General features: G+C 36.4%; 1 protein-coding gene across 1 annotated transcript; it reads right to left on the bottom strand.

Moving 5' to 3' along the window:
- Nucleotides 1-3430: 3430 nt before the first annotated feature.
- Nucleotides 3431-18971, bottom strand: LOC136828901 (uncharacterized). The gene is made up of 2 exons (XM_067087219.1): nucleotides 18838-18971; nucleotides 3431-4619 (listed from the first exon to the last, which is right to left on the bottom strand). Exons 1-2 carry the CDS (start codon nucleotides 18847-18849, stop codon nucleotides 3993-3995), a joined length of 639 nt encoding a protein of 212 aa, XP_066943320.1. The 5' UTR covers nucleotides 18850-18971; the 3' UTR covers nucleotides 3431-3992.
- Nucleotides 18972-27404: the final 8433 nt, after the last annotated feature.

Raw genomic sequence — 27404 nt, forward strand, 5'->3', positions numbered from 1 at the left:
AGCCCCTCGGGAATCAAATGTCCCTACGTCCATCTGATCCCCGAGGGGCTAGTACTAAACACAGCGAAACACATTTGATCCCCGAGGGGCTAGTATTAAACACGGCGAAACCCATTTGATTCCCGAAGGGCTAGTACTAAACACGGCGAAACACATTTGATTCCCTAGGCTAGTACTAAACACGGCGAAACATTGTAGACCACTCACTGTTTCGCCGTGTTTACTACTAGCCCCTCGGGAATCAGATGCACTTACGGACATTTGATACCCGAGGGGCTAGTACTAAACACGGCGAAACATTGTAGATGAATCAATATATTTTTTTCCCCTAGTGCCATTTTTTCCTATTTTTTCACTTGTGCCATTTTTACCTGTGTTAATTTTACCTGTGCCATTATTGCCTAAATTCACCTGGAAGACTCGTACGTGATAGCGTCAGCTGAGTTGCTGTGAGCACCAGAAGAGTTGGATGACTCTGACTTTTCGAATAAAAACTATGAGATAAGAGGCTGGAGATGAGTGGTGATTTGTGGAAGATAAAACACAGGAAAGACTCCAGTGGTGGAATTTCCCAGAAACCCTTTGTATCGCGCTGATGTTCGATAGAAGATATTTCAAGTACAGCTACCGATTTTGAACTGAAATGAATTATAATTGTTAGTTAGTGTTTCTCCGTAGAAATCACACGCCAACGTTTATTTCTGAAGAGTTCTCAAAAGAGAACGTATACTAAATTTACGTTCAAGTAGCTTCTTATAACTGTTTCATTATACTGAGCACTGTGAATTTCTACAGAGTCTGTCCCCACATGTAAAATAGCCACAAAAATGCAGTTTCGGCTCAAGATTCGAATTTAGAAAAAGAGAAGGTCTTGCCAGATAGTAGATTTAATCTACGCGTGTATTGTCTAATTTTCACTCAGGCCACACCACCTCTTTAATCAAGCTAGTACCAAGTATTGCCATCCCATCTTCATACATCATTCTAAACAAGATACTTTTATTCTTTTTTTTTATTCATGAACGTCGATTTAGGAACGAAATTTCGTAGGCTACCATAACTGCGAGGTGGGCAGAAGCAGTATGTCCACTATTCGTGGATTCCCGCCTGGTGAAAGCACAAATTAAGCCACCATTTCTGTATAATGAGATCCAAAGAAGGTCCCGCACCAACCTGTATCATGAAGGAAGCTTGGCAGATTAGGCTGACACCATAGACAACCAAATGCAGAGCTGTCGTGAAATCCATTAGGCCTATTCTATCGCCATTAAAAAGAATGATCAAGATATATTGTTAACTTCCTCGAACCACTTGCAATTAACAAATGGGAACCAAGGAGCCAATAACCATATTATTCTCTACATAAGATAAGTATCTAAAGGCCTTATCACACTTGGGTTAAGGCCTGAGCTGGCACAGGCTGACTTAATCTAAACCAACCGACACTTCAGCCAAGATATTGCAGCTGTCCAGTCATCACATCTAGAGTGATCTGTGGACAATATTCGTAAATGCATCCCGTTAGTTAAAATCAGTTAACCCTACCCCTTTTTTATTGTTTTAATTACATTAAATACCCTCTTCGAAACTTGGGAGCTAAATCCTGCCCCTGTGAGCATTCTGCTGAAGTTTTACTAAATTAATGCCTGAATTTTCATCTAAGCTTCGTCCTGCGCTTTGTGATTCCTCGGTCTGTTGGTGGGAGGATTGTGGGAAGATCCCGGATGTCTGCAAGGTCTTGCTTTTAAACTAAAATCTGACATTCAGTGCTGAAATCGTCCATTTTCAGAGGTTTTTACAGGATACATCCTCCGAGTGTAAATAATTTTGTCCACATAAGGATATTACTCAGAATTCTTCTATAACTACTCCTTTGATCACTGCACTGAGCTGAGAACGAGTTCGTCAACTTTAGAGATATCTGTGCAGCACCTCCTGTCTCCTTGTCAGGCATAACAAAAATCCCGTTTTTGATCGATCGGACGTCTGTTTTCTTCCCACCACCAGTGGGCTGTGGGAATTTCACCTTGCTGCAGTTTTTTGCTTGTCTGTGCGCACATACGCTACACGAACTTACAGAATAAATGGATATTTCCTCGACTCTGACTGGTACACGTTTACCCTAATCTTACGTTAAGCCAAGTTAGGTCTCATTTTGATCCTGTTTTCATATTTTTTTTAATTTTATAATCACAAGCTCCATAATGAACTCAGAACTTGTAGCAACGTTCAGTCATATTCATCAAAATTGGACATTCACTTTTTTTAGGTGCAATAAAACTGGCTAAAGAGAGACACAGTTCACGTGGCAAAGGGCGATATCCGTTTTTGTACATTTTAATTCGACATTGATTGAAAATTATTTTTACTTAATCGTGAGTTTCGCTTTCATTACTGCTGATTAAAGCGCGATTGTAAAACCTAAATTTTGTTATAGTATTTATAACAATGAGATTACTGATTTGTTATAAAAAAAAAGAAGACATTTCCACCACAAAAAATAAATTGGACTTACAAATGACACTGTTCATTGCGTTCTCTTCACTGCATTCTCTCACTTTAGGTTCCTGGCAAAGGTTCGATCGTACGCTGTGAACTATTTGCTAATTCGACATCCACTAACTGTGATGGATCATTTATTGGCTGTGTGATTTGTAGGAAATCTACCCGTTGCAAAAATATTTGTACCACGGAAACTCCCCGATGAACAAACACGAACGTTTAAAGGAGATTGGCTGACCTGGTTTCTTTCTGACTTTGGACGTGAAGTGAACTACGGAAATGTGTGAGAATCTGTTGATCCACTTTTCTTATTGTGGACATACTCTGAGGGCACGTGTCAGTGGATGCGGGAAATAGGATTGGGTAACGAACAACGGGAAAGCTGTGCCGGAATTGATTGGGATAACATGCGGGGAAAAGGGATTACCAAACCTTCGGAAAACTGCACGAATTATCAGAGATGTTCGACAAAGAAAGGACGCTAGATAAAAATTGCGGCTGAGCGATTCTGAGGACGCCATAAAAGCCCCCAACTTTGAGGAAAGTTGCCAAATCTTATGGATGCTTTAAGGCATCGTTGATGTCGTTTTGTTGACAATAAAAAGAGCAAAAAATATCTGACTAACAAAGTTTATCAAATTAAAGGTCAGCAGCGCAAATGAGTTGCCAAAAATACAGCAAGAGAAAAGAATTCCCTTTAATCCTATTACGTAATGGCTAGGCAATTTAATGGCTGATTTGCAAAGGCACGCAGACACAGGAAAATCTTTTATGTGACTACTCTTAGTCTCTTACGATTACGAACCACCTACCAAATGCTCTTTGCGCTTATGTGAAGAAGCATATCTTGTTAGTATTTCATCCTAGGTGAAAAACAGTGATGAGACTGAAACAGCAGTCTGGTTTTGAAAGGCTATTGATCGTCTGATTTTTATTATAAGATTTATTATGAAAAAAGTAACAATGTTGCGCTGTTTAAGCCTTGGCGTACATCAACGCCTAACTGCAAAATATAACTGTCATATCTATATTTGTATATGCCCGTCTCTCGCTTCCAGTATGTCGATTACTGTTTTGAATCGGTAAATAAAGAGCAGACTTTCATAGTGTATCTGATATTTATGGATTCTTTTCTATTAATCTTACTAGCTACAGTTGTGAATGCTGACTTCGGTGCCTTAAATTCAAAATGGATTGCAACTGAACTCTGTTTACAGAGTAACGATGATGCAAAGAAAATAAACCTCTCTGAGAATTTCCAAGGGTATTTCAACCAAGTTACTCGGCCTATAATACTTTTCCTAAAATAGTTTAGCATTTCTTGAATACCTCCAGGGAAAATGATGTCAGAATACGGCATGTTTAACAAACAACCACCATCTAAACCGATCGAGTGGCCAAGGACGGGTCAATTAGACCTAAAGAAGTAAGCGCCAGAGAAACATGAGCGAGATTTCTGTTAGTTACAAAATGGAAGGAAGTCTTTCGAGTCATAACAATTTTTTGATCTGGTCTGAAGACCTGTACCTGATATTACCTTTGTGACCCTGGAAAGCGAGCGGTTTCCCTGGGCAGAGGTCACAGTGTACCTGTATGAGGTCGTCCGTGTTTGCTTGCACCAAGATGTCTCCGGCATTCGTGCCGTGGTCCTTCATCTTGATGAATTTGGCCTTGACGTCGATGAGATAAGGAAACTTCCGCGGGATCTGCTTCTGAATGTCCAGAAACACCGACTCGGCCACTGGAAGCGGTATTCCGGTGACCAGAGCTTCCACCTTCGAGTGACCGACCAGTTTGGGATGGAAGATCTTGACGACTTTGCCCGGCTCGCAGAACTTGTTGTGGAAATACTGAATCAGCAGAATTTTGAAATACTCTGGGTATTCAGTGCTGGAGTCTAGGGTTAAGAGAATCACCCTTTCAGACAAGTACTGCAAGCCTTTCAAGTAGTCGGGAACGTTCATTTGATGTTCCAGTGCCTGACAAATGTCCTTCTGGATATTCTCGCTGTTGGGTGAATGGTAATAGCTGTCTGTCGGTATTTCAAAAGCGATGGAGTGCTGGTAAACTATCGGGAAAGCCTGCATGTCTCGACACAGTTCCTGGAAGCTTTTACCCTGAAAGAGAAATGAAGAGATGACACTACTTAAAGCTGCATAACATAAGAATACCAAAGCAGTTCAAACCTTCTTTCAATGCATTACTGGGTCTAAGTAGCTCCTGCGCCATTCATAAATTTGAAAGGTATAAATATGTAAAAGCATTAAAAATTAAAAACAGAATTCCGCCAGTATATGTGCAATGTTTACTCAATTCGTTACTCGTTGAATAGATTTAAAATACTATTCTAAACAAGGGCACGTGCACACACATACACATACTCAAATACACATTTGTATATATTTACACACACTATATTATATATATATATATATATATATATATATATATATATATATATATATATATATATATATATATATATATATATATATATATATATATACAGACAGACTTCCACAGAACTGGTATGTGGACGCTGCCAAATGCCTTCTCTTAATCAACGACAGCTATCAGAAGGGTATTCTTAGTTCCTCATATTAATAATATTACCTTAAAACAAATATTTGACGTGTGTAACTCCTACCATTTCTAAAACAAGCTCGTTTATTTCTAGTCTTACTAACACTTTCCTTCTCCAACTTGTTGAGAATAAACATAGATTCTTGAATATTTTCATCACAACCGACGTATGTGCAATGCCTCTATAGCTACCACGTTAAATTAGGTCACCTTTCTTTGGCACCTTAGCTATGACTTTCAATTCCCATTCTTCAGACTCTGTTTCCTCATCATTCCTTACTCTGCAAAACAATTAATAACTATACTAGGTATCATTTCAGTTTCAGCTCAAGTGATCTCTGCAGTGATTCTGTCATAACCGGATGCCTCATTTATTAAGATGATCAGATTCTACTTCAAAAACTGTGAGATCCTTCATAATCACATTCGGCGAATCGCAGCTTTTGATGTATCAGTCAAGTTATCCAGTTATTCCCGAATTCCTTCATAAGCAAATTCAGCAAATCGTCGGCTTTTGGCATACCAGTCAAATTATCCGCCTTATTCATGACACATACCCTTTATTCATGACTTCTCAACACACAGAGTAGCCAGAGAAAACACGGGTAGGTTGAAATATCCAAGTGGAATGATAGCTTTAGTCACAAATGTACATAATAATAATAAGTTAAAGAAGTATAACAAGGAGAGCAATTCAGTATAAATGATAAAAACTGCTAAGAGCAAAAGGGGTGGAAAACATTTCAGCTGAAAACAGGGCGCTATAAAATGTCGGAGACACAGAAGTCACGTCAGTAGGAAGAATAACAGATATTACAATCAGATGTGTAGAGCACTTTTGTTATATTTGACAGCAGCCACACCACAGGGAGAGGTGAAGATCACTTCAGCTAAAAATATAGTACCTGTAACATCCGGAATAAACAGAGAACCCTTCAGCTCGACAGAGAGAGAGAGAGAGAGAGAGAGAGAGAGAGAGAGAGAGAGAGAGAGAGAGAGAGAGAGAGAGAGAGTTAGCTGACAAATAAGAGCAAATCATTTTTATATATGAAAGTCAGTGGAGAATACTTCAAATATATATATATACTATATATATATATATATATATATATATATATATATATATATATATATATATATATATATATGATTTCAAAGTTGTAATGCTTTAAGAATCAAGCATTCTAAAATCTATAAGAACAAGGAACCCAAATGAAGGATTGTTGTAGGATTCGTGGTAACCAGTGGAGAACAACCAGACTGACTGTCTAGTAAACACACATACTCTATACAGTTTTGGCATTGCTCTCAGTTGTGGATATATCATATTTTACTATTCAGCATTAGCATAGCCAGAGACTACAGTTTAATTCTCTCATAAGAATAGGAACTGCATTAATCTGTATCCTTTGCAGAATCAGGTATGCTTCTGAGAGAGAGAGAGAGAGAGAGAGAGAGAGAGAGAGAGAGAGAGAGAGAGAGAGAGAGAGAGAGAAAAAATATATATATATATATATATATATATATATATATATATATATATATATATATATATATATATATATTTGCAAGCTATTGCTAGCTATTGCTAGTTACTGTATCAAAGCAGGTCTTGGTTAAAAATCTCAAAACCTAATTCACCACCAGTTCCTCCACTTTTCTAAAGGCTCCCAGAAATGAATGGAGAGGCTGCAAGTCTTTTTGTCTTGGCCCTAACTGTTTCACATGGTAAGTGAAAATAAGTCATTCTGGTACATTTAAGAGGATAATTGCAAAATAAAAAATAAAAATAAAAATTACCCACACTCGTTGCATTGAAAGTTACAACTTTATTGTATTAAAACATACAGCACTTCTCTATCATTCACTGACATGCTTGCAAAAAAAGAGCATTGCCAGGGAACTTTGGCTAACTAGCCCCTGGAGCACTTTGAAATGTAGTTTCATTAAATGACAAATAAAACATATTTTGAAGAACAGATTACACGAGTAAATTAGTCATGACATCGTTGGGAAGAAAAAAAAAAAAAAAAAAAACTATTCCTATCAAACTGCCAAAAAGATTATCATACTTATAAGAAGCTCATCTTCGTATATAAGGAACTGAAGCTCTTAGTAGATAATGTTCAATGTGTATACATTAGGACTTGTTCCTCATCACTTAACAGGCGTGTATCGCCTAAGTTGCAGGATCAGGAGAAATCAGGCATGGAAACAAATGGTCCGTGCGAGAGACAGAAGGAGCTTTTCTCCTCTTAAGTAAATTTAAAGCGAAGGCTTAAGGTCTGCGTCTGTTATTGTCATTAAACAAGATCCTCATAGCCTCTGTCTCTTTCAGGTCGTTAGAACAGACAGAATTAAACTTTTCTTCTTTGAGATTTCATTAGCGGTGCGCATGAGAGATAATGGGAAATTACTCACGCATCAACAAAAATTTTTTGTAAGTGGAAAATATTATTTTTACGGCGATTTTTTTTTAGCCGGGGTTCATGCGGTACCTGAGTTTTCTAAATTGTAATAAATAAGAAATTATTCTAAAATAATTTAAGAAACGCGAATAGGTTGAATTAGAGGACAGACATTGTTTTCATTTTTCCCAGAATCATATGAACTGAGGAATCTATACAGAATCTACTCGCAAAATTACCCTCGCATAAACGTATGAAAACTTGTATATTACTGCATAATTGTGTCTATATTAATAATTCAGAACAGCTGCGCCTAAAATTATACAACAGTTTTCGAGAACGGGAAGCAGAGATCAAAGGGGGAATGGACGAATCTGCCGAAAGGCCGGGCGCTCAGGTGGCAATGAAGTTAACTGCGTCCAACTTGTTACTCTAATGACATTCTCTGGAGCTGGCGATTAACTTTCCTGATTAAGTGACTAATCAATTGTTGAATTCCCGACTGGTTGCTGCTTGGTCGGCCCGCTTCCTCTTTTCGCCCGGCTTGGTTCCCGTTTGATGGGGTGACGCCTCTCTCCCTCACTCGTTGGTTCCTTTTGAGGGCGAGCGGAGGTTTTTGTCTACCTACTTTCCGAGTGATTTTATTTCACGGTGCTAACATTCACGGGCTGATGTAGAGCAAGAGCCCGTGCCAGCACAAGGCTGGCTGAATCTAGATGGATATGCAGATGATGATAAATCGGTGTCGACTTTTGAAACTTGAAGGAAAATACCACGAATTGGAGGACAAATATATCGAGAAGCACAGGCAGGTTCGGAGCGTCAGTGTGGAGACGTTAAGACCGCATTACAGTCCATTATGAATAAAGTTAACGGAGAGGAAAAAATAATAATATAATAAATGAAACATCAATAATAATAAAAGGCTAATTCAAAGGGATACTTATCCTTGAAATTAGCCTGTTTTATTATTATTATTTCCTGTGTTATATTATTATTATTATTATTATTATTATTATTATCATTATTATTATTATTATTATCATTATTATTATTATTATTATTATTATTATTATTATTATTATTATTATTATTATTATTATTATTATTATTATTTTCTTTTTGTTACCTTCATTCATACTGGTTTGCAGTTGGGTTTTAATGTTTCCACATTGAAGAGAGAGCACGAGGCTCCGAAACTGTTTGTGTTTCTAAATACATTCGGTCTCCAATGATTTTATTTCATTCAGCATCTTCCAATTATTCTTTAACTCACTTTCGTCCATACTTCTCTTCCATTAGGACGACAAGGCTCAACAGTTTCATCGTGAATTCCATTTATTTTATACATAAATAATTTTTTTCCCCACATCTTCTGATGTGTTGCTTCACCCTTCCATACTTCACCGTTCCAGGATTTTCCTTTTCTCTGTTACTCGTTACATTTACTCTCAGTTGTCTGAATGATTCCGCCAGTTCCTTTCACTGACGATTCATACTCACATTCCTGGGTTCACTAATTCATATAACTGATGTTGATGAAAGAGACCTCTTTTATCTAATTATATACAACACGCACACACAGTATGTATATATATATATATATATATATATATATATATATATATATATATATATATATATATATATATATATATATATATATATATATATATATATATATATATATATATATATATATATATATATATATATATTTATATATATTTATTTATTTACTTGTATATGTATATATATTTATGTATATATGTATGCATATATTTATATGTACGTACATACAGATGCATATAGTATCGTACTTCATGAATGCAAACCTCAGGACAAAACAATTATTATTATAATAATATAATAGGGACTTCAATGATCATTACCAAATACCAGGAAATGTAAAGAAAAAAACGCGTCTGTTGAAAGGGTGGAATTTCCAGGATTCCAGCACAGCTAACTATATTTCCAGGGGAACGTGAACTTTAAGCTCTCTAGATAACAACAAGGACTGTAATTTTTTTATCATAGCTTAAGACATAACACGAAGACTAATGAAATGCTTTGGAAGTTCGAAGCTTTCCTTCGAGCGTTGAAAGATAAATGTATTAGATTGTGTTTCCTGACAGTCCTAAAAGTATTTTCAGTATATTGAGGCCTTTAACAGCGTGCCTAGAGAAGACGTATTGCATATCTGCGTACGCATACGTACATGCGCTATTTACATATATTTATATTGGTATAACTGTATATATATATATATATATATATATATATATATATATATATATATATATATATATATATATATATATATATATATATATATATATATATATATATATATATATATATATATATATATATATGTGTGTGTGTATTCCATGCAGAGAGGTTGGATACGTTTTTCAACAAGCGTTTTGGCATGAGCTTCCTAGCAACATGCCCTTCTCAACCCTAGCTGCCACTCGTAACAGTCAACTAACATCCAGGCGCTTAATTCACTATTCAGGTGAAGAGCGGCACCTTGGATTGATAAGTAAATTTCTTCCTGTTTCTGTCTTTGACTGCCCTGGGGAGGAATATATATATATATATATATATATATATATATATATATATATATATATATATATATATATATATATACATATATACTGTATATATATATATATATATATAGACTAGCAGACCAACCCAGTGCTGCCCGGGAAAACTCTGAATGACAACCGATAAACTCTCTCTCTCTCTTTCCTTCTTTCTCCTGCCCCTTTCCTGTTAAGATAGTTGCTTCAATTACATAGCCCAGCATTTTTGACATTTTATATTTTACCCTTTCTCACCCCCCCATCCTATCTGTGATGAACTTGGACTTAAAGGACATCGGAAGTGTCACTATTCATCTCAACAACCTTGAAAACTATGGATTAGACACCAGTATCTGTCATTTTTAACATTTTATTCCCCTGCCCCCACCCCCACCCCCATTTTCACCTCCCTTCCTACTGTGGCTGAATTTGGACTTAAAGGGCATTGGGAGTGTCACTATTCATTTAAGCGATCTCAAAAGCTGTAGATTAGACACTAATATCTGTCGTTTTCTGTTATTTTACATGTCATCCCCTTCCTTCCCCTTCTCACCCCCTCTTCCAATTGGGGCTGAACTTGGCTTAAGGACATCGGGAGTGTCACTATTCACCTCAGCGACTTCGAAAACTATGGATTAGACACTAATATCTGCATTTTCGGTCATTTTTACATGTCACTTCCTTCCAACCCCCACTCCCTTTGGTGCCAGTGATGTCTTAACCCCACAGTATTCTTTCCCAGACAGTAAGTCATATGTATACAAAATTGGTTGAAATTGCTCAGTGAATTTCAGAATTATGCTGGAACATACACACACACACATACATCCATATATATACATACATAATATATATATGTACAGTATATATATATATATATATATATATATATATATATATATATATATATATACATATATATATATATATATATATATATATATATATATATATATATATATATATATATATATATATATATATTGTACACATATATATATATATACATATATAGAAATGCCTGTGAATAACATGGAACAAAATAGGCAAACTGGACATAAAAGTATATGAATCGCTGTAAAAAAAAAAAAAAATCAATTTGTTTTCAACAAATAACCTAGCATTAAAGATATTTCATATTGAGCAAGAAAATACGATTTCTGCAATTCAGATTTAATTCCAGTCGAAAAATATTACAACGTTATGCTTTCAAGTGATCGGAAAATCCCCATTTTTAATTTTTTTTTTTTTTTTTGGTTTTCTGGTTTTTTGTTTTCAATTCCACCCTAAAGACTTTGTTTTCAGCGATCGGCGATTCGATAGCGACTATAAAAGAGCGATCGAGCGGTTACTCACACGGAAATGCCTGCGTTACGCGAAATGCCGGGACGTTGGAGAGAAATAGCTGCAAAGAGTTAAAAAATATCGCGACAGATATGCCCGTAGTCGTGTATACAAAGGGTGACATTTAATCCGCGCGTGTATGTGTGTTTGTGCGTGTGTGTGTTTGTGTGTGCGTGCACTGGTTGGATAAAAACAGTAAAGGGAAGGTCCTTTTATATACATTTTAAAGTGCTCTATATTTTGTTGTCGACTGCCAGTCGATATTATGAACGCTGGAACTTGAATTGCGGGATGTGGGCTTGTCAGTATTTTGAAGGAATAAATGAAAATAAAAAATAAGAATTGAATTATGTCGATCTTGCTAAATTCAGCATATCAAGTACGTTATCCAGTGCTGAGTTCTTGTAGGTTAAGATTCTAAATTTCTCAAAGTTTTTATCACATGAAACATGCTTCTGCACGCACAAAAAAATGTCAGAGTTTTAAAAATACAGTTTTATTTATAAATAGCCACAACTAAACCAAGACTCATCATAATTGTCTGATACTCATCGAGTGCTTCCAAGCACTTTGCACGAATGTAAAACAGCTCTAAGCAAATTTAAATGCAAATTACTTTAAAGAAAACCTTCACCACAGAAAAACCCCAAACTATAAAATTAGGACTGAAAAGCAACATTCAACTGAATGTGTTTAAAATTATATACTGAACCTGATTTCACTATTAATCTTATCTATATATCGATCTTGCAAAACGCTTTGAGAGAGAGAGAGAGAGAGAGAGAGAGAGAGAGAGAGAGAGAGAGAGAGAGAGAGAGAGAGAGAGAGAGATCACTCAATAGTGATGCATGATTCATTGATTTCGAGGCTTCTGACAACTGACAGGGTACGATGGAAGAAAGAGTGGAAATCTCGAAGAATTTCGATGTACTTTGGATGGGACGATGGGGGTCAAAAAAAAAAATGAAAGAAAGAAAGAAGAAATTATTTTATATTTAAGGGGTCATACTGCCGCACATACGTATTTATATTTACATACTTTCGTACGTAGGTAATTAATATTCTAAAATTAACGAAACTAGTCCGGACAATATATTATTTCGTTTTTCCTCGTGCCACACACACACACACACACACACACATAAATATATATATATATATATATATATATATATATATATATATATATATATATATATATATATATATATATATATGTATACATAATTAGAATCTACTGGTCACTTTTTACCAGATACGAGGAGTTAATATACATACATATATATATATATATATATATATATATATATATATATATATATATATATATATATATATATATATATATATATATATATATATATATATATATATATATATATATATATATATATATATATATATATATATATATATATATATATATATATATATATATATAATATATATATGGGTAGATAAATAAGACTGCATAAAATTTTAACAGTGTTAAAGTCTAATGACTAACTACTCGTGATGAGAATGAATATATATGATAAGATCCAAACTACCGTGAAATAAATAAAATATGGTAGATAAAAACGTCTAAATACGTGGGACAGAAAAATCATAAAAAGATGCATAGCTTTGGGAGAGAGAGAGAGAGAGAGAGAGAGAGAGAGAGAGAGAGAGAGAGAGAGAGAGAGATGATTGCTTGTTGGTAAACTTTGTTTTGCTTGAGATGCAAGAAAAAGTTATTGACAGCCTGAGACTTCGAGTAGCAGGCCAAACCAAGTTCAGAGAAATATGATGAGACGATATTTTAGTCACTCGAGATCTCGGGGAAACAGAGACTGGAGACTCGATGAGAGAGAATGCCAAGTCTTAAAGTTGATATATAGAATTAAGATTTGTCTTTACTGAAGCGATATGTCGTATATATTTCTTCTCTCTCCTCTCCTTATCTTATTGGCTCTGTGCTAGATGGGGTTTTAAGATGGCTGTTCGTTCGTCACATTCCTAAAACAAAATCTGGTTGCTTACTATAAAAAAAAAAATAGCTAAACAGGAAAATGTAATCAGGTGAAGACTACGTAAAGGCTTTACCTGTATGATCCAGGTATTCAAAAGTAATAAAAATAAGATTAGCGTAGTTATTTATGTGTTCTTAGTGAATAACTTTAGCTTCCGACTGTTTCAATTTTGATATCGCTCAAATATTTAAAACTGAATATTTAATTGTTCTGCCCCCTTTTCAAAATTAAATCTTTATTTCCAGATCAATATTATTTTTTTATATGGACCGATCAATTATGGAGTTTGTTCTCCGTCTAAATAATCGCTGTTACCTTTTCTGGAGGTTCTCACAGACTTTTTTTTTCACCACTGACATCTTTATGGAATTTGACAAAGCTGTCAGCGCAACTTCTTCCAAATTGTTTTACTTCTTTTACTCTGCAAATGTATTTTTGGGCTTTTATTCAATCTTTCCGTCTCTCATGTTATTGATAGGTCAACACCTGCTTGCTTCTTCATTTTCAAAGTTGGCCCTCGGCTTTATTTCTGCTTATTTTTACTTGCCACCTCCTGTTTTCATCTATTATTCTTCCTTCTTACCCCAGCCCTTAGTGGCAGCTCCTGGAAAATATATTTCCATTACTGCTACATCTACTCTTCACCTATGGTATTTTTCGTTTACAGCAACTCTGAAAAATCGCAAAGTTCAAATGGCTAAATCTGTTCCTGGAAAATCAGATGTTTTGCTTCCAAGTAATTCAGTTTTTTTGCATATTTATTATTATGAACTGACCCAGTAATTATAGTAATGCACTGACTTTGTCCATTATTGTTTGAAACAGTGCTCTCATTTTTTAAGTGCTACTTTCTTCTATCTTTCACTGGACTAAATCAAAGAAACTCGTTTAAAAGAAATACTTGCCTATTCCTTATAGTTCCTTCTCTATCACTAGGTTTATGTACCGTCCATTTTCAGTAAGTTTTGCTTTTAATCACTTATGTTGAAAAGAAGCGTAAGCCTCTACAACAAGCTTTGCTTTACCAAGACAATCTGTGTTAGTCTTTATTGCTTTACCATGGTAATCTGCTTTAGTCTTTACTGCTTTATCATGGCAATCTGCTTTAGCCTTTATTGCTTTTCCATGGCAATCTGCTTTAGTCTTTACTACTTTTCCATGGCAATCTGCTTTAGTCTTTACTGCTTTACCATGGTAATCTGCTTTAGTCTTTATTGCTTTTCCATGGCAATCTGCTTTAGTCTTTACTACTTTTCCATGGCAATCTGCTTTAGTCTTTACTGCTTTTCCATGGCAATCTGCTTTAGTCTTTAATGCTTCTCCATGACAATCTGCTTTAGTCTTTACTGCTTTTCCATGATAATCTGCTTTAGTCTTTACTGCTTGTCCATGGCAATCTGCTTTAGTCTTTACTGCTTTTCCATGGCAATCTGCTTTAGCCTTTACTGCTTTTCCATGGCAATTTGCGTTAGTCTATACTGCTTTTCCATGGCAATCTGCTTTAGCCTTTACTGCTTTTCCATGGCAATCTGCTTTAGTCTTTAATGCTTTTCCATGACAATCTGCTTTAGTCTTTATTGCTTTTCCATGGCAATTTGCTTTATATTTACTGCTTTTCCATGGCAATCTGCTTTAGTCTTTACTGCTTTTCCATGGCAATCTGCATTAGTCTTTATTGCTTTTCCATGGCAATCTGCTGTAGTCTTTACTGCTTTTCCATGGCAATCCGCTTTAGTCAATACTGCTTCTCCATGGCAATCTGTTTTAGTATTTAGTGCTTTTCCATGGCAATCCGCTTTAGTCTTTACTGCTTTTCCATGGCAACCTGCTTTAGTCTTTACTGCTTTTCCATGGTAATCTGCTTTAGTCTTTACTGCTTTTCCAGAACAATCTGCTTTAGCCTTTACTGCTTTTCCATGGCAATTTGCGTTAGTCTTTACTGATATACATATGTTTTTATGAGCACAACCACAAACATTCAGTATTGAAGTTCATATGTTCATGGTAACAAAAATTCAGCACTGAAGTTCACTGCCAAATAAAAACATGGCTGCTGCTGCTACTACGATGTGGGCAATCGGTTTCGGTAATGCCAAAGTCCCGAGACACTAATGCGCAACGTTCCGGGTCGGAAGAGACTTTAATGACGATATGCTGCCTCCAAGGTTTAGAAACCTGGCCGTATTGTTCTTGGGTAATGCTGAGAATTAAACAGCGCATTATCCCCAGTGCGTAACGAGGAGATAACCAAGCACTATATCTCCACCGATTGATATAAAAGCTACCGAGTAGTGGCGCTTTCTCCACACACGCTGAGTATTATGAAATCCACCGAAGAGTCCTCAGTTTATTCAGTGGGTCATATAAGACGTCTGATAATGGTGGTATTTTTTTTCAAGGAGTTATTTGAAACTTACCATATAGGCCTAAGGTGCTATTCTCTCCCTGAATAATGTGAAGAACATCACACGGGGTTAATTACCATCGCATTAGTACATCGTTTTCTTTGAGACTGAATGTTAAGATCATCACATAACTGCATTTCCTCACTGAATGAAGGTAAAAATCATTACATAATGACTTTCTTTGTTTAGTGAAGCATATGGTACTATTCAACATTGTCATTATATCCTTGTATGATATGAATAGTCACAGAGAAACAATGCTCCTACAATGACTAATTAGCTATCTAGGAATAATGTTTCTAAAAAAAATCGTGTGAAAATCGCCACATGGTTTTGGTGGCCATTCGGATTGTTCGGCCATAGCGCAGGCATACGAATGAAACATGGCGGGGCGAGGCGGTGAACAGATAGCGGCCAACTGTAGGCAGATGTAGACTACAGAGAGATTGTCGTTGTTTTTGAATAAATGTGCGGCTCCTGCGATAGCATTTTATGAGACGGGAGTCAATATCCTGGAAAACCAGCGATCAATAGAAGCAAAATATGTTGGCATATGAGGCGATATATATATATATATATATATATATATATATATATATATATATATATATATATATATATATATATATATATATATATATATATATATATATATATATAATATATTTGTGTGCGCGTTTGCACGTGTGTAGTGTATTTTTCATAATACATTCTTAATGCATTAAAAATTCCGATCTACATACCACAAACTGTTAATCTGCCGACAATGGGGACTTTTGTAGACTGTCAAATGAATACAATTTTATCTAAAAAAAAAAACATGATTTATCATAAACTGTTTCATGAGGAACACGCGGAATGTTCACACGATCATGAAACCTGTACTTTAGACGTTAAAACTGAATTCAAACATTTTTATGTTTAAATCCAGCGTCTTTATACGAGGATAGTATTTGTAGTCTGGGTTGAACAAATCCAACATTGGAATTATGCAAATTCGTACATATTAAAAATCTATTTTGAATACGCTGGTATACTCCGGCACAGCTCAAGAATATGCGTAGATTTAAAACGAACAATTGCATACACGCTCGAAATTAACACAAGCGTCACCTTACGTCAAAACTTAACGTCCCTGGGGAATATTAGAAGACAAGCATTGTCTTTCTCAAGTGGCTCTTCAGATAAAAGCGATAACAGAGACCTCCCGGTGGACATCTCTCTCTCTCTCTCTCTCTCTCTCTCTCTCTCTCTCTCTATCTTATCGCGACTCGCGGCTTATCTTATCGAGACCTTATCAAATCATCACACGAAGTTCTCCCCAGTCCTGTCTGTCGACGTCTGAGGAAAGACTGGGGAACTTCGACCAGTGGTGATTACGAAACGAAACCGTATCTCTGTTTATAATGACAGTAATTGAGTGACAGAAAAATAGGTTATACTCATATAGGTTTTAGCACTAGCGGATCCAGAAAAATTTCATTGAGGGCGGGGGGGGGGGCGGGTTTCACCAATTTTCATATTATACATAATACACACATATATATTTATTATATACTCCCTCTTTCAATTTTATTATTTCCATAATAGATTTTTTATTTTTTTCCCATTTTTATATTTCATTTATGTTACTGTTATCTAAATCTTCAATACTGTTATTTTGTCATTATTTTTCATGGGGAGGGGGGGCCACGTGCCCAGATGCCTACCCCCTCCGATCCGCTAGGGGGTTTTAGGCATAGATTATCGTCTTTAGATTTGAAAACATCGATACACTTATTATTATCGCGTCTAGAGTATTTTGTTTGTTTTCGAATGATTGCAGTAAACTTAAGACGGTATATGTTTAAATCTATCGAGAATCAAGACGAAGAAAATAGTATAAAAATAAAAATTCACCAGTGATTCAGTAATGAGGCATATTTTAAACAGGTGTGCTTGATATTATTACCTAATCTCATCGTTTTCAAGGACAATATGTTAACCATGGCTGAATTTTATTAAACCGAAGTATTACAAGTTTTTTTGGAAATTCCATTACTTAACCATAGATCGGTTGACAGAGGGGGTTTTCTATTAAAGGAATCCAGAATCTGAAAGTCGTTCGTCATACGAGCTCATTTCCTTTTTTGACTCGTTAAGCCATTGCTACAAAACCACCACCACTGCTGGTTTTGAGTTTGTAAAAGAATAGAAAAATAAGCAGCCCGCAAAACGCTAAATGAGAACTGTAAACCAGTTTGTGTTACTTGCCGTCATTCAACTGCAAGTTTTTGTAAATTTGAAATCTTAAGGAAAGCTTTACCCTCTCCAAGCTACCCTACCCCGCCCCAAAAAAAAAAAAAAAAACTTATACAGTTCCAAATACACGCGAAAAGCGTATTTAGATATAAATACTTCATTACAATACAACAGCATTGTTCATCGACCCTAACTAGGACTGATTTTCAAATACAACAGCATTACGATAGCATGGTTCATCGACCCTAACTAGGACTGATTTTCAAGTACGCCATTACAACCGCATTGTTCATCGACCCTAACTAGGACTGATTTTCAAATACAACAGCATTACAACAGCATTGTTCATCGACCCTAACTAGGACTGATTTTCAAATACAATAGCATTACGACAGCATTGTTCATCGACCCTTACTAGGATCGATTTTCAAATACAACAACATTGTTCATCGACCCTAACTAGGACTGATTTTCAAACAATAAAACAGCATTGTTCATCAACACCATTACAAAAGCATTGTTCATCGACCCTAACTAGGACTGATTTTAAAATACAACACCATTACAAAAGCATTGTTCATCGACCCAGACAGACGACGTCATTCCGATTTAAGGCAAATAAATAATCACGAATTGAGATCATTCACGCGAGGCTACATTTGCATCAATTTGCTTTGCTTTTGCATTACCAACATTAAACCACACACCCAAGCAACACAGAGTCGCCAACGGCAGAGAGCACACTTACCATGATCGACATGGGCGGAGTGATATGACTTCCGAACAGAGAGAGAGATCAGAGGAGAACTGAAATGGACCGGGTGACACCTTACGTCACTTGTTGGCAACCTCTGAGGCACTGTGCTGATCTCGGAGGGTTGAAGGCGGGGGGGGGCGTTGGGTGGCAAAGTAAACTCGGAATATTAATCGCGTGTAATGACGGTGGTGGTGGTTGTGGGGGGAGGGGGAGATACGCAGGCAAAAACAAAACATACATAAGTAAGTTCACCACGGTATTTAGCGATTATAAGCAAACATCAAACCTCGCTTTCTGAATCAGATTTGGCAAAGTTGGTGGCATAGGGAGGGAGTCATCTCTACTCCATTCTAAAAGCCTACAGAATTTCAAGTGGAAAGAAATTAAGATATGAATGAACTTCAGTAGAATATCCACGAAGCCAAAGACCATCTGTACGAAGAGGAGTATAAAATAAAAGAAACACTGACATACACAAATCATAGGTATGTTTCAGTCTGAACATCACATATACGATGCCATATGCATTAACGTTTACAGAATTCGTTTAATCAGTCTTCAGTTTTAAACCACGTAACTAAAGGAACAAAGGTATATATATATATATATATATATATATATATATATATATATATATATATATATATATATATATATATATATATATATATATATATATATATATATATATATATATATATATAGCGAGAGAAAACTGCCCCTGACCATGTTTTTCTTTTCTCTCCGAAAACTTCCGTGTCCTGTTTCTCTCTCGGCGGCTCGAAGGAACTGTAGCCGTGCGTATCCCCGCAGCTTCAATCCCTTTCGTACGTGCTTTCGAGACAATACGGGCGTTCGTTCCATCCCCCCCACCCCCACCTCGTGTTTAATTCGGCTCTTTGTATTCATGGGCGGGGCTCTCGCTCCTATAGGATCGTAGATATCGGAAAATGCCGCAAACAACTGCATCCTTCGGGTGAGTTATGCTCCTTCTGCCTCTTTTTCAGACTATGAATCATTTGCGTCATTGTTGATAGACACTGCCAGTGTCGTTGTTATCTTCATTATCATTCTGCTGTATAAAAAGGAATGTGTGTCTTAGATATTTCAATATTGGCGTCATTAGTTGTCATTAACATTAACCTCACCGCTATACTTTCTCTTCATATGATTATATACAGAGGCTTACATACACATTCATACACACACATACACATTATATACACATATATATATATATATATATATATATATATATATATATATATATATATATAAAGACAAAATCCACGAAGGAAAGAGACACGCTGGAGTGCTGCGAGGCTTTTCGACTGTCGTCCATTACTTAGCAGACTGAAGAAATATAAAAGTATAAAGGACGAGAGTCGAAAGGCCTCGCAGCACTCCAGTGTTTCTCTTTCCTTCGTGGATTTTGTCTTTATTTACGTATTCATCACGTTCCATATTTTCGTGATTCAGTTATACATACACACACACACACACACACACACACACACACATATATATATATATATATATATATATATATATATATATATATGTATGTATATATGTATGTATGTGTATATATATATATACACACACATATATATATACTATATATATATATATATATATATATATATATATATATATATATATATATATATATATATATATAAAAACTAAAACTTACAAAAGGCAAAATAACTCATAGCTTTTATTACTGATGTAATATGAATAGCAACCAAACTGTTTTTCTGACGAGAGCTCAGCTGATGCGTTGGAGAAAAAAATGGAATTAATTACGTAAATGAAGTATATAAATATAGAAAACTTTTGCGGCAACCGTGCTTCTCATGTGGTTCGGCTGTAATTAAAGAGCTTCAAATAAACCCGCGAGGGAATTTTTGTCATTTTTTATCGCTAAGTACGTGGGTAAAAATAGTTGCCAAAGCTGGATAGGACAAGTAATGAGTGAGAGGCTTAGGTCAATTCACGTTCACTCGATGATATCCAGTAATACCCCTCTGTGCATAATCAGTTTATTCCTATGTATTTACGTTCATTCTTTTCTAAGCAGGTTCAATCCTATTCAGAATGGTCTTTACTAGAAATTAATTACAAAAGGTGTGTAACATTAAAAAAAAAGTGTAGATATCAATTTTAAAATCAATGCAACATCGTGAATTTTAAGCATGTTACATTCTTATTCATTCAAAACTCTGTTAATTCATCTCCAATCTGTCCAGTTCGGCAAATTTAATTTAATTCCTGTTCATTTAAGTTCATTCCTTTCTATTCCTATCAGTTTATGTACCCAATCCAATTCCTCTCTATCCTGTCCAATTTCTTTCTTTTTTTTTTGTCATTTCGACCCTATTAAGGTCTACTTTCATCCATGAATGTGTACCGGGAAAAATTTTCGAAACCAGAAATTTAGATTTTATTTTTAATTGAGAAACCCTCTGATATCCACCGAGATGCAATGAGATTAATTTGATTTTCAGGCGACTGTTTCAAAGTCAGTGGCCTATTCCAAAACAAAAGGAGCCCAGCAGAGAACTGTCAACAAGTTGATCCAAAGACAGGATCACAATAAAGAAAGACTCAGCAGTCTGATCCAAAGGGAAGTTCAAAGGAAAAAAAAAGCCTTTATCTAAGGAAAAAAAAAAACCGTACCAAAGGAAAAGATGAAACATTTGTCCCAAGAAAAGGCCCACGTTAAGGAAAAATGCTGTTGCTTGATTCGTAGATGGGGTAAAAAACGAAACAGATCAATAACGACGTATAAGGGTCGAAACAAAGATGAACTGCGTAAAAACAGGTTTCATATACATGTGAGATCCGGTCCTGAAGAATAGCATTTATGGCAAAGACAGTATTACGATAAATAAACTCAAGGCAAAAAAAAAAAAAAAAAAAGAAACCAACGCCATATTATAACAATCTGTAAAGAAGGAAAACAATAATGGAAAAGGAAAGACAAATTTTATAGATAATATGATCCTGTAGTAGGAAATTTTCATAATTTCGTAAATAAGTATTGAAAGTATCGACGCATCTCAATTACAAACAAATGTAATGAAAAATTAATACAGTTGGTAAATGCATCACAATAACAATGCGTACATCATGCACCGCTACCAACGTCCGTAACCAAATATATGAGAGAGAGAGAGAGAGAGAGAGAGAGAGAGAGAGAGAGAGAGAGAGAGAGAGAGAGAGAGAGAGAGAGAATAAACTCCAAAAGAAGCCGCTGCTGAGAGATCCCATGTCAGTTACTCGATTGGGGCGGACGAATATATCAATAAATCAACAAGAGGCATCTAAGTACATAGAGAGAGAGAGAGAGAGAGAGAGAGAGAGAGAGAGAGAGAGAGAGAGACTGTCTCAGCCTAGGGAGGATACGAGCTCCCTCTCTCGTCGGATATACCGTGTGTTTAACGCAAATGTTTACAGCATCAGGAACGCTTACTGTAAATAATGTTATTGATGCTATTATTAACATTGTTTATTGTACTGAATAACGCGGATGTTATGAGATAAGCCCGGCGCTGTATCATTCTACCTCTTGTGCGTGAGAGTGCTTGTTTCCCCGTGAGAGTTCTTATGTTTGTGCATGTGCAATCGAGAGGAAGCCGTTGTCGGTTTATTAGTGAATGATTGCAAGCATTTGATTTCAACTGCGATCTCCTTCGAGATGTTCCATATAAACACACGCTGCTGCTTCTAAATATAGGGATCCAGGAGGAAGGGAATTGTTTGTTTATTAGCGGGAGAATCTGAGCGGATGTTATTACTTTCTTTCTTGGGGGGGAATGCTTGCAAGAGTTTGATTTTCCATCGTAATCTTTTCGTATTTCTCCTCTTCTCTTTTTTTCGATTCTCACATTGAGATCCAGTTTCCTCTTCCTCATCCTCCAACCCCCCCCCCCAAGCCTCAACCCTGTTTCTTCCGGACTCGTATATTGCCCCATAAAATTCTCCTGATATCTGATTCAATATTTATAGCGAAGACACGCAATTTGCATCCGTAATCGAATGAATGAAATTGAATGAAGTGAATTATTCATCGGTGCTCCCTCAGTCCAGCAAAAGACCAAACAAAATAAACTGATGAATAAATAAACAGAGAGAGAGAGAGAGAGAGAGAGAGAGAGAGAGAGAGAGAGAGAGAGAGAGAGAGAGAGAAAGTCCCATCATCCTCTCATTATTCTGTGTTTGAAGGCAATGTTTCTTCGTATTGAATATTGATAAAATCCAATATTGAAAACTTTGAAGGTGGGAGGACGAGGCAGAAGAGGAAAGTGGGGGGGGTTAGGATAGGGAGTGAGTGGGGTGGGTGGGGGAAGTGTTGTCTCCTTCCCGAACCTCCGTCCATGCAATTCCCCCAACTCCCCTGTTCAATCCTTCCACATCCTGGTTCCTTTCTCTTTCTTTCTCCCTCACCTCCACCCTCCCTCCCCTCCACCTCCATTTCTCCCAAAAACTAGGTCGTCCCTTATTCAACCCCAAGCTCCTAGCCTCCCATGGGAGTTTTTTTTCCATTTTATGACTTTAATTACATTTGCTTGCGAATTTGAATTTGCCTTTGGACGAGCTCGTAACATGCAGCTTATTTGCTTGTGGCTGGATGAGTAAGTTGCATTTTTTTCCTTTTATTTAATAGGCAGGAGATCGTTGCATCACCTTCTGCAAGAGATTGTTGAAGGATTTTCTTCTACTTCGATTCGTAGGTTGGTTATGTAGCCTTTGAAGGCTGTTTAATGATTTTGTTGATAAAGTGACTTGGTCATTCATTCTTATATCCTGCCCTCGTGTGGTAATACGCCGGCGAGTCCGTGGATAAGCAATACTAAGTTCCGAGTCGATTCCACGAATCTATGAATAGGCTGAATTGAAATTGGCATCGATTCACGAATTCGTGGAAAAGCTATGCTTTCTTTTTGGTTCTATTTCACGACAAGGCGGACCTGTCATTTGCTTAGATCATCATTCTTATTTTAGTTATTTGAGATTGACTGGATTCCATTTTTTAGTTAATTGGCGATTTCGTGGGTGTTCCAAATCGCATTTTGCCAAGAGTTTATGAAGTCGTATAACACCCGGATTATTTCTCGTGTCAATTCAGGCATCCGTCGATAAACTCGACTATTTTCTGCGTCGCTTTCGCAATTTCAGAGATGACCTGGATTATCTTTTGTGAAATATGCGTCCATTTAACGAATCTATGGATAAGCTGGACAGAATTTTGTTTTGATTTGAAGTGAAAGGACAATGTTAAGCTGCCACCGGCTTCGGTTTTATGAATTCGTGGGTGAGGTCTCCGGCGTTTTGGTCCTTCCGAATTCCCGGATGAGCAGTACAGAAATTCATGTCATTTCACGAATATCGTTTTAAGCAGTTTTGAAATTTGCATGAACTTGGCCTGACAAATTATTTTACTGAAGCATCAGATTTTGCATTAGGGAATTGGTTCTATTATTTTCGCAATATGTTTGAGAACACTTGACGCCCATATAGGTTTCATGTTTTGATAAGTATTGAATAGTGACGATTCTGTAAAAGGAGTGGCGTATTTTACTCATCAGGACATAGGAAGAAGCAGTTCTTCACGGTATCACTAATTAGGATAATATATTCTCTGTTTACTTTTATTCTATCTAAAGTATGTTTTTCAATAGGAAAATTTTACTTTGGAGAGCGAGAGAAAAATATTGTGGCTAATGGAAGCTGAACCTTTTAATCTAAGAGGAAAAGAGAGAGAGAGAGAGAGAGAGAGAGAGAGAGAGAGAGAGAGAGAGAGAGAGAGAGAGAGAGAGAGAGAGAGAATATATTCTCATCAATTACCTCATTTTTCGGTCGTCCCCCCTTACGCTGAAGTATTTCTCGCGTTTTTTTTTTTCCTTACCTGCAAATTTATCTCCTATCTTGATTTCCCCCTTTCTCATTACTTATTTCTTATTCTCCTTCTGTTCCTTCCCTTCGCCTTTCTATCAAAGCCTTTTATTCTCTTTACTTCCTCCTTTCTACGAATTACTTGAGCTCTAACAGCCATAGGCCTTATTTACTTTCATCATTATCACCGTCCCTCTTTCTCAGAGATTCTGTTATTACTCCATCTTTGATTTAGATTTTTATTGACAATAGTTAACCCCAGTGTTCAAGTAACATTTTTATGAAGACAACTGAATGACAACAAGTGTTCATCTTCTACATGTCTGACGGGAACAAGAACAATTATAAAGAAACTGGGACTTCAGTCCTCAGAGTGAAAACGGGCCAACATCCTGAAAGAGTAGACTTTATGAGACGTAGGATAAATTGACGAAGTGAGGGATTGATAAATACAGACGTGAATGCTTTTTTGGAGAAGAGAGAGATGAAACTACGAAGAGGAAACATTGAAGGGAGGCAGGCTGACGATCACACCCTCTCCTATGAAATATAGAGAGAAGACGCCTAGAGTGTGGAAAATCTTGGCTGGTACTGAACACAAATTCATACTTATGAACGAAAATGGGCTCAGAGTGCATCAGTGAATTATTAATATTGCAGTAAAGCCTTTTTGTATAGTTTGGCTAAAATCAATTTCTTCAATCAAATGCATTCGAAATTGTCATGTTAAACGAGTTATTATGATCATGAATCTACCCTAAGTACATTTGAAATTATTTTTTTTTCCAAAAGGGATTAAGACAAGAGTTTCTCTACTAGAATATGAGTGCTCTTTTGAACATCATACTTGTAGGAAGTTCAGTCATGCTTACATCATTTTAATGCAGAGGGCGAAAGCGGCGATTTAATCCAGGGAGTAAAAAGGATTTGGGTCTTCCCAGCCGAGAAACAACAGAAATGCCTATTGAAAAAATGGAGACTAGGTTCTATATCTAGTAAAGCCTCCATTGAAAAGCGAATTCAAAGCTGACCATGCCATTCCCTTCAAGGTACAGTACTTCCGTCCAGCACTGGCTCACCCAGAGCTCAAGGAATTCAATTTACTGTTTGATTTATTCCATTTGCGCCACTCGTCATCGACCAAATCTTAGGATCTGACCTAATTGTAAGCTTGGTACGTGTATTTCACAGTAACAGTGAGAGGACATTTAATGAGAAATGAAAGCGAAGGCTTTAAGGGAGTTGAATATACATTCTAACCAGGAGGAGAAGCTGGAAAATCTCACACTCTGAAAGTTCTAGCACTCTCGTTTCTTTGACGCAATGAAGAACCAACTTGTCAAAAAATATCCAAACGCTCTACATACAAAATTATTCTGTCGGGAAAAACCAGTAAGGTTGTGCTTTTAGTTATGATGAGTTTTTAAATAAGTGCCAAATTACCAGAAGATTATTGGAACCTATCTTGAAAACCTTCCCTATCCATATTGATTTGTGTAAGAGAGTTCGCCTTTATTGCAAACACAGTATCCAATTACACCCTGACTAGCTGTTATCTGAATGCGCGCATAAGGACTTCGTTAAGAGGAATATACCTTTTTCTGTTACCGAGTCTTATATCTTTAGTAATATATTTCCAGCTCTGATGATTACAGTTGCTGGGTCCCCAGTTTCTGGAAATCAATCCCCTATCTAAGACTGAATAGACATCCGATATTTATGTTGATTCAATAGGAATTGGGGAAATCCAGGGATATTTACTGACTTGGTTGCGTAGAATGACTAGAGGGCGGGGCGTTTAAATACGTAGTACGTGTTATTTCTCTCTGTGTTCCTCCAAATTATGGTTTTAAAGAATTCACCGGTGTCTGTAAGACATACGCTGACAGAGTTGGTGTTGTCAATGGTTACTTTCAACTATCTGCATCTGTAGTGTTGAATTCCTTTATTATTTGCTAGATTTATCTAACGGTCTTGGTAACCATTATCGGCAAAGAGATGATGGATCCAATTTGATATCCCTGCGCTCCATATGCCATGTTGATTGCGAAGATGGAGCAGATCCCCGGGAATCAATAGTAGTTCTAGCCATTAAATAGTAATCATACAGAAGAGGTGAAAATTGAGAAAGAATATGGTGCTATAAAACGCCCAAAAAGCTCAGCTGAAAGTTCAGATCCTAGAGTGGTGGGAGACTGCGGACTTGGCAGCAGAGAGAGGTAGGCCTATTCTACTCATCTCCATCTCTCAGATTAATTCCCCACCAAATAAAGTTGCGAAGTATTAAAAAGACTTTCGCTTTCGTATATTCCCGAGTGTTTTTCCCCAAAAGCATCCGACCGAATTCATTAACCTACTTCAAATTATGATGGCCCAAGGTGACATTTTTTATCCGTAGGTCATGATTTAAAGCATGGCCTAGTCAGAGATTTAATTTTGCGCACTTGCTTAGGAATTTGTTATACCTTTCGCTATTATATCGTGATTTTTATCCTGCAATATTGTCACTGTTAAATCTTTAGTGATTATTATCATTATTATGATTTTTATGTTAACGTCTTTTATTTTCACTCTTGACAAACCATGCGTCCAGAACATGCAAATGGTTTTATTCACAGTCCTATCCGTCAAATCTTACTGTTTTTCTTTTATCGCTC

This window comes from Macrobrachium rosenbergii, chromosome 43, assembly GCF_040412425.1.
Source record: "Macrobrachium rosenbergii isolate ZJJX-2024 chromosome 43, ASM4041242v1, whole genome shotgun sequence".
NCBI lineage: Eukaryota > Metazoa > Arthropoda > Malacostraca > Decapoda > Palaemonidae > Macrobrachium > Macrobrachium rosenbergii.